A 9,900-nucleotide genomic window follows, 5' to 3' on the forward strand; every position below is an offset into this window, starting at 1 on the left:
GAACCGCTTCCTCATCCTTAAAGTTTAGCCTTCTCCAAAATTATGAGGACGCTTTCAGAATTTAAGTAACTTTTATGAATTCTGAAGAAAAATTCATTTTCATGTGGAACAGTACTGTGAGTGTACTAAATTGCAACATCCTTTTTTTCGCTACCTGAATCTTAGACCCCAAGAGGCTGGGTAATTAGGTTGGATTTCATACAACCGGGGCCTAAATGTAAGGTCAGGTTTGACAATGGGACGCAAGAGGGAAATTCCTCACTTACTAGAAATTCTCCGTACCACACACTCTACAGGTACGCCGCAGCGACAGAGACGGCCCAGGTGGCCATGCGCACTCACGCATAAAGGCTTCCCAACTGTGATGTGTTCCACTAAGTTCTAAGGTCACGGAGGCAGGGCCATGCGTCATGTCTCATGTTTTAGCAATATCTGTGCCCCCAGTGCTTGGACAGCAGTAAAGATTTGCTAGACTGTCGGACTTACAAGGGAGAAGACCCAGACACGATCAGTCAATCCTCTGATCTTACTGATGAGCAGCAGAACTAACAGAATGCCACAACTGGGGAACAAGAGGCACGATTTTAAAATATCCTGGCTTGATGTTTAAGAAGCATTCTAAGTTACAGCGTCCCACTTTAGGACGCACACGAACCAGCAAATCAGAGCGCACCTGTCCGCACTGGCGAAGGATTCCTAAGACAACCATTACAAGCACCCACGACATCTTTCACGCGATTCTACTTCGCAAACATCTTTCATCACTCTATCTACTCAACAGAAAGCATTCCAAAAGAACCGAATTTGAGAAATAACTACTGAGAGAACTGAACGCAATCATGACTAGAAATAAATATCCTAAGGTTCCACATAAACAATCTCCTTTAAAATTTATATATATATATCTGTCATTGGCCAAAAGCCTGCAATTTTTGAAGTCTTCTCAAAGGCGAGCGCACTCTGAATGAGCGACTCCCTTGCACACCTCTACCCCTGCCGGGCAGCCCGTTGACATCACGCCTCGGCCGGTGACCTGGGAACCACAGACTCTAGGCCACTAAGGAGATCACATCCTTCTCACATAAGGTTCATTAAGTGCTTGCTTTAAAAACAAAGCTTTTCTCACGATGAACCATTACCGACTGATGAGCAAGCTTTCACCAGCACCTTTTCCATTCTCCGAGGTCCAACTTAAGAAAAAATAAACGGCTACTACCAAGATCATCTTTCTGAAATAAAAATCAGCACAATCTTCGCCTCCTGATCACAGATAACACATTCTGTGTGACATTTCCCAAACTAACCTCCCATCTCTTTATTCCTGTTTAGACAGTTCTCCTTACAAAGGGTGAATGAGCGGGACATCAATCACTCCGGAATATTAGCACCTTAAAGATGTCTTTAGCAGGTCAATAATCTTTTCACCTTAGAAGGACTTTATCAGATCTGGTGTAAAGCCTGGATGAAAGCTCTGCATTAAGCACTCCTAACCACTGACAGAGCATCTCCGCCACACAAAGCCGGCTGCTTCCTGAGGGCGCAAGCCTCAAGGTCATGATTCCCGAAGCCTTGCAGAATGACAAAGGAGCATTACCTCCGGCCAAACAAGCTGTCAACACAAACTTTGTCATAGCTCAGATAAAGAAACTGGCAGACAGTGATAATAAGGTCTAATTTCCCTCCCTCCCGAGGGAGGTAAATAGATTTCAAATCAGTCTAGAAACCTGGACCCTGGCAGCCATGTTATCTTCCGGCCACACAAAGGAGGAGGACTCACTGTGAACTCGTCTAAAGGCTCATTGATCTCGATGTCTAACACTTCGTCACTGTACAGCGGCTCCTCCTCTGGCTCTTCCACATACTCGATGTGGCCTTCCGTCAGCGCAGCATCGTGGCCTTCGTACTGTCCTTCCTCTGGGTACTCGTGAGCGTACAGTTCAGACCCGTCGGATTTGTGATAGACGAGTTCATCCTCTCCCTGCTCGTACTCCGATTCCTGTTCTCCAGACTGGTCATTGGCATTGTCGGACAGTTCGAATGATGTGACCATGCCGGATGTGGCATTGAGACTAACGGTGACACCCTGAGAACTAGAGAGGACAAAAAGACAAGGACAGGCACCCGCTAAGAGTAGAGCCCCAAACCAAGTCATTACATAAACTGACTGTTTCAAAGGCTGACGCCCTGCCCGGTGAGAGGTCACTCCGGTTCTGATGACCACACTGACCCCAGCGTGACGGCACGGAGCTCTCTGCGGTGCCCTGAGCCCGCACAGGCTCCCCCTGCACACGGCGCCCCACCGTCAGCTGCAGGTTGTGTGACCAAGAGAATCGGATGGACCACATTGGAAAACAGGTCTCACAAGGAGAGGTTCAGGACTGAACGCAAACAGCTGCATTTCCTTCTAACGACCAGAAGAAAAAGGCAGGCATCTGTGTTCTAAGATTTGAAAGTAAAAATAGGAGTATTACTCTATAAACAGAAAATCGGACACAAAATTTTAAGAATAATATGTTTTCTTCTTAAAAATCTATGGCACAAATTATAACCTGCTGCTTAAAAATCAAAATATTATATATTTCAATGCTCAAATAAATTAAATTTATACTAGTCACAAATGTCAAAAAATTAGTTCCTAATTTCTGAGTAAAATAACAGGTTTTTAAAACTGAAAAAAAATCATATTCCACCTATTAAGTCACAAAAGCTAAATACCAACAATAAGATGCAAGATAACACTTAAAATGCAAGGTTTTGCAGATAAATCTCAGTCCCAAATATTAAGTATCCAATCCTAATAACAACAACAAAAAAATGAATATGTCACATAGTCATGAAGAAATTATGTAGCTAAAAAACTCCAAAAGTATATTTCAAGGGCAATTTAACTAACTTAAAAGAACAAAATATATTATTGTCAATGAATGGAATTGGGAAACTTAAATACCTGACAGAATAAATTAATTTAAAACGGTCTTTTTACCTGTAAAAATGACTTTTATGTTAGAAAACCTTTTACAAATCTATAGCTCAATAAGGCATAAATTTGTTAATTGCATTTATAACCAAGAGTCTATATTTCCATGATATTTCCTCATAAAGTTGAAAAAAATTACTCCACCTACCAGAGTATATAGATAAAAAAAAATCTTTCCTCTTCTTACAATAGAGCTTACAATGCCGACAATAGAAAGATAAGCATTATTGCTATAGGCTGAATGTGTTGAACCCAAATTCATGTGTTGAACCATAACCCCCAATGGGATGGTGTCTGGAGGTGAAGGCTCTGGGAGGTGGTTAGGTCGTGAGGGTAAAGATCCTCATAAAAGGGACCCTGGAGAGCCCCCTCAACCCTCCCGCCTTGAGGACACAGCCAGAAGCCACCATCTATGAATCAGAAAACAGGTCCTCATTAGAACCTGACCTTGGACTTCCAGCCTCCAGAACTGTGAAAAATAAATTCATGGTTGAAGCCGCCCGGTTTATGATAGTTTGTTGCAGCCACCCGAACTGACTAAAACAATCATATTCAGAGAGTTGGCTAGAGTCTAAAGTATGACACAAACGAATTCCCAAAACGGCAACTCAGTAAACTGATAAAAACCATCTAGAATGAAAACAAAAGCAGCAACATTAAACTGCAATGAACAACATTAAGAGTCCAAGGTCACCGTGCCCACCCAGATAGAGCAGGCCTTTGTCGTATCTGCACTGAGCTTTCTCACGGCCTGCACTCGACAGAGCTCATGGGGGTCATTAAACGCAAGACCTACACTCATTTTAAACATCTGACCTATTTATAAAAATATATATGTGGCTTCCACATCAGAGTAATATTGATAACCCATTTAGAATATAATCATATATTAAAGATAACACATTATTAATTATACCCATTATAATTCTAAATCACAAACAGTTCCCATCAATTTAAAGAACATTTTTAATGTGCTAATAATAATGAGAAAAATACCTGAAATTTTCTTCGTCTTCATTATCACTCTGTAAAAGGTCATCATTCAGCTCCTCATCTGACAAATCGGACTGATTCTAATCAAAATAAGAAGCCAAGTTAATGAACATAACTGCCATAAAAACACTTGTTACAAAAGTGCAAAATCACGTTGACCGGCTTGTTTGGGACATTTGTTGTTATTTAAACAAGTGACACACGGAAAGTTTTCTCAGTTTGATAAAGCCAGTGACAATCGAGAAATCCCAATATGGCACACTAACTACCCCAGACTAACTCTCAGATGCACGGTCAAGTAAGTATGGAAGCAGCAAGCAGAATGATCATATTGATCTAAGTCTGACAAAAAGAAAAAGGGAAGAGTCTTGGGGTGGTGTCCAAACCACCCCAAAACTTACGGATACCATTGTTTTCATGTGTGTATGAAAAGAAAAAAATAGTATCCTTAAGATTTTACTAATTTTAACACTGCTGGTTTCCAAAATCTAAAGACTTTATGAAGAATAAGGAGGGGAAATGGAATTTTAGAAATAAGCAGATTTTAGATAACTGGATCGTCAAACTGGAATAAGGGACTAAAACTGGTTAGTCCGACACAAATGACACACGGAAATACATTCGACTAGTTCAGGTCCGCGGCCCTGTTCCTGACAGGCCTGTGCATTCGTGATATCAGTAAATAGAGAAAGACTGGGGATTCTATCAACTTGTCAAATTTCTATAGTTCCAGGCTTTAAGTTAAATATCTACCAGTATCTGGCGGGGCGGGGGACTTTGCATTTTCTTTGGTGTATGTAAATTACTCCTCTCCCTTCAAAAGTCAGAAGAAGTCCCACCCCCACCACACACACATTAGGAAAAAAGACAGGAAGACTTGATTTTCCACTTGAGGATGAAGCGAACGAGCAATCTTCTGCCAGTATTTTATAGCTTATGCGGTTTCTTGAACTTGTATTTTCTTCATTATAGTATTTTTGGTATAGGCCAAAAATATACCAATCTTATGTCCTCATTAGTCCAAAGAGACTCCATCTAATCAGTGACAGTAAAATAAGATTTAAAAAAAAAACAGACCATGTAGTTAGTTTACTTGAAGAAGGGTAGCTGGATCTGTATGAAAATGAAACACTGCTTAACAGACCCAAAATGACGTTTCACCTGGGCCCCCACCTAATCTGTCATCCAAACTAGGCCCGGGCTAAGCCATTAACAAGAGTGAGCCAGGTCTGCCTAGGTCTAGCTACCCGATTCATTAATAAACAAAACCACGAGAAATCTTTAAAAATTAACAATTCAATGAAAGCCAAGTATCATTCAATAAGAGCCTGCTTCCATGAGTTTTTTAGGTAAACTTTTGTGTCAAAAATCAGTGAACCACCAAATAACTCACCAAACAAACAAAAGCAGGAATATATGTGGCAATGGCCCTTGGTGGTAACGAATCTCACTTTAGAGTCTTGCAGATTCACCTTTCTGTGTTGATTCTGAACGTGATGCGTAAGACACGGAAGACATCAAAATACCCACTTTGCTGATAAAGCTAGAGTAGAGAGCCAGCCTACACCCTCGAGGCCAAAAGTGATCATCGACTGCATGCCAACGAACATGGGGAGCCGTTTCCAGGAGTGGGGAGGCTGGGAGGGCTCCCCTCAGGATGGTATGCGAGAGCGGGGCACACAGAACCCAAGGGAGGAGGAGAGACAGTGGCCACGAATGCCAGGGAAATCCTTCGCCCAATCTCGAGCAGCAAGGGCACGCCTCCCCCGGGGAGAAGCAAGCCTGCGCCCCAGAGTGGCCCCCACTGCCCTGAGGCCTCCCGACCCCAGGACACAGTTACTACACAGGGAGCAGGAGCGGAGACACTGGGGGGCGGGTCCCCAGTCACGCCCCGACACTGAAGGGACAGTGGGTGTGCCACAGTACCGGGCCGGCGCCAGCTGCTACAAGAGGAAGACAGAGAAGCTCAAGGGGTGACAAACGGAAGGCACCTGCCATCACCAGCTCAGCAGCCTGCTTCATCTCACGGTCGCAGCCTTTCATCTTTAGCCCAGAACATGACCCTAACAACCTTCCCTCTAGACACAGATGACCTTGTCCTCAAGTAGCCCCTGACAGTCTGACGTGTTTGCTACACTCAGTACATGGTTTTCGGTGACTTCGGCCATCAACGTCTCTGGCCCAGCAGCAGCCCGGGAGTGTCTCTCCAGGCAGAGCTGCATCTCCATACGCCTCTTAGGAACCGAGCAGGAAAAAGGCTGCGGGCAGGCGGCCCGTGTCCCCAGCCCGAGCTCCAGTCACAGACCCAGTACAATACGCTTGCTAATGAATACCTGACAAAAGGTCCGCTCTTGTCAGAAACCAAACGAGCACAAAGTAAACCAACTCGAAATCATTTCTCAGCAATCTCGCTGCCCAAGATTTTTAAAAAGTGCTATCAAAGCCAAGAAATGGGAAGATGAAAGACAAGAAATGGGAAGATGAAAGACACGTTCATAATCGCCGCTAGGAACAGGTGCAATAATTCTGGAAAGCAATTTGGCAACATGAGATGAAAACCTTAAAATACCTAGACCGTTAGGCCAGAAATTCCCCTTTATGGAAATTTCCTAAGAAAAGAATCTCAAAAGCACAGTACGATCTGTACATTAAAACGTCGTGTAACATCTGAAGTTCACTTCCAAGTCACTCGGAGGTGGGGAGAGCGCGCGCCGGGATCGCTAACCGGACAGGGCGGCAAAGACACACGGGGGACTGTCTGTTGCTCTCTCTTCTTTTGTACATGCTTAAAACTTTCCATTAAAAAAGGTTTTTTATTTTTTTCTTTAAAAATCACGAGCTGGAAACAATCCCATCGCACATCAAAATGGCTGGTACACTAAAGTATACACAAACGATGAAATATCACGTAGCCGTTATAAAATATCTTAAAATAACACTTAACGACAAAGGGAAAATGCCAACAATACAATGCTAAAATAAAAGAAGTAATGTTTTATATATATGTTGTATTTAAAGTATATTTAAAAACATGGAAAAAGAATAAAAGGAAATATGGCAAAATTTCAGTCATAAGGATTTATATCTATTTTTCTGTTATTTCTTTTTTAACATATTTGAATTTTTTGACTCCCATAAAGTACAAGATATTTATTTTCCCTCAGGAAAGAAGAAGAAAGAGAGGAACAGCCACTGTTCCAAATTAAACCTCCCAAGTGTCCAAGGCGAGTAAGAGCCCTCCCAGCGAGGGTCAGAAAGCATGAGGTGGACATCACACGACCGGCCTGTTCTATCCGAAATGGGACCGCGCTACACAAGTCAGCCAATTCAACAAAAAGAAGCAAGGGAAGACGACTCGCCCAGAATAGCTGGCACCAGTGTCCAAACCAAACAGCGCTCCTCCACTGACTATAAGAGTCCTGGCCAAGGAGACGGGGACAAATGCCTGCCCTGAGGGGTTACTAGGGCGAGTGGGACGGACACCGGGGTGGGGGGGAGAGACACGGCAGGCTGCCCGGGGCCAGGAACTCAGCTTCACGGAGGAGCACTTACTACATCTGAACACTGTAAGTCTAACCGGTCCTCTTCACGAAAGCATCTTTAATGATTACAAAGGAGAACTGTGGCTATGTCAGGATGGTGGGGCCCCAAGGACAGGTAGGGCACTTCAAGGACGCGCACACTACCTCACCTGTGACCAGGACACAGGAAGGACCACCGACTTCGCTTTCAGTTCTTCCGATGTATCCCCATTCACTTAATGGGAGATCGAGATTTACAGGCAACTAAAGAAATTCTTATACAGAGTTCCAGGTGATGACAGAGCCACTTAAGGGAGGAAAGGATGGGGTAGGCCAAAACCACGCCACCTGCAGGCTGATGGTGCAGTAAGAAACGGGACACAGAAAGGAAAGTGGTTTCAAAAGAATCCTATGACAAATTCTGCATCGGAGACAACGCTAATAATGCAGCACGGCAATTCCACGAAGATGGCAGAGCTGGCACGTCGCCGAGCGCGACGTCGTCATCAACTACATCACAAACGACGTGAAGAAAACTCTAATCAAATCTGATAAATCAGACAAGTTATGTGACCTGATCGCCTGAGAGTATAAAGAGCGTGCGTGTCACTGCAGAACTATCTTAATATCTGATGAGAAGAGCAAGTGCTTTTAAACTGTTGATAAATAAAAACTTTAGTATTTCATTTTAATCCTTGGCTTTTTATTTCTATTTTTAATGTACGTTCAAACTATATTGGTAGAATGATATATCCATGTATACACACAATATATAAATAAATACACACATATGAGAGAGAATTTCTTCAAAGTTTTTACTTGATCAAAAAGGTTTAGAGAAATCTACATTAGGTTTTAGACTTTTATTCTTATTTATCTGAATATCTGTGTATTTGAGTAGGTTTACCTTTAAGCTTATCTCTGAATACTCCCAAAAAGTGAATTCCAGATGCAGTGTGCCAAATGCGAGCCTCCAACTAGTAAGCTCCTTACCAGGGCGAGTGGCAGTTTGATATTACTTCTTGCACAATCGATACCTGCTAAGAGCCCTGGACACAGCGAAAACTAAAATATTTGCTTCGAAGAATTTATTGCTTGAATTCTAAGTTATCAGAGAATTTACTCATAGACAGCTCTCTATACATTTAAAAAATAATTCAGTTCACAAAATTTTAATCGATACCGAACTTTCCAGTAATGCATCCCACACATAAAAAGTATTCCTATATGTTGAGTGCAATTAAATGACTAACGTTTAGTTTCAGGAAGGCCTATATTTCTTACCTTTTTGCCAGAGAGCAAATCTTCTCCAAGTAAGTCATCTTCAAGTTCACTGGGGAGAAAAAAAGACCTGCCATGTATTATCCCTGTTACACTGGAAAGTTTATAGATCTCTGGGATAGCTTCCCAGGACTTTAGGGCTTGGGTATTTTCATGTTGTTTGCCATACTTTCCTTTTTCTTTATTAATAACGAGAACTTATTTTCAAATATATAGGTAACACGGGTCCTTTAGGTATGAGAGGCTATGATACAGGAGGCAGCTCTCGCTAGACTTCTTAGTTTTTCACCTCGATATGAGATCTTATTGTTTTGGACCTGTTCAGTGATCAGTAAAACAATAAACTATAAATAATATCTACGCTTTCTCCTACCTCTGAAAGTCTGTGATGAAGCAGGAACAGATGCCCAGTGTCGTTAACTAGGGACGTTGGAAAGGAAAAGCCCTGCCAGGCCACCGACGCCCGCCAGACCCAAGAACTAGAACGCTGAGATCGCGATGCTGCCGCGGACGCACGAGCAAATCGCGGCAACTAAGGGGCTTATCTTACTGCGACATGCAAGTCACAGCAGTCGTAGACCATTTTCCCGTCAGCCTGTTTATGTTCTGAAGTGACGGGGAACAGGTTTCCTCATATTAAAATCGAAAGCCTCAGCAGACCGTCGCTTTTCTTATACTTTCGGAGTGTGCGAGAGTGTGCGTGTGTGTGTGCGTGCGTGCGTGCGTGCGTGCACGCTCCTACACAGATATATTTCCATATTCACTAGTAATCAGAGAAACGCAAATCCAAAATACAGTGAGACACCGTGTCACACATACCGCCGTGGCAGAAACGCCGGGGGGATGGAGCCACAGGGGCTCTGGGGCTGTGCGCCCCCCAACCTGCCCTGCCAGCAGCACACCCGGCCCGGAGCGGGAGCCCCCGGGAGCGCCGCAGCCCCGCGCTCGGCCGCGCGGCCGTACCTGTCCCAGTCCTCGTCGGCAGCTCTCCTCCTCCACGACCGCTCCGCGCCAGGCTTGTCGAACTGGTCGAAGTCGTCGTCTGTGAGGGAGACGCGGAGGGTCAGTCTCGGCAATTAAAACAGAGGCGACGCGTCACGACAGTTAAACGCTAAAACGACTTTTTTT

General features: G+C 43.7%; 1 protein-coding gene across 1 annotated transcript in view; it reads right to left on the reverse strand.

Annotated features, from left to right (window-relative positions):
• RBM33 (RNA binding motif protein 33) overlaps positions 1-9,900 on the reverse strand; it is a 94,334-nt gene that overhangs the window by 80,356 nt on the left and 4,078 nt on the right. Inside the window, 4 exon segments of the mRNA XM_025044919.1 lie at positions 1,778-2,090; positions 3,974-4,050; positions 8,776-8,824; positions 9,736-9,814. Of these exon segments, the coding sequence (XP_024900687.1) occupies positions 1,778-2,090; positions 3,974-4,050; positions 8,776-8,824; positions 9,736-9,814 (518 nt within the window).

The sequence above is a fragment of the Pteropus alecto genome, unplaced genomic scaffold (genome assembly GCF_000325575.1).
Source record: "Pteropus alecto unplaced genomic scaffold, ASM32557v1 scaffold320, whole genome shotgun sequence".
Taxonomy (NCBI): Eukaryota; Metazoa; Chordata; class Mammalia; order Chiroptera; family Pteropodidae; genus Pteropus; species Pteropus alecto.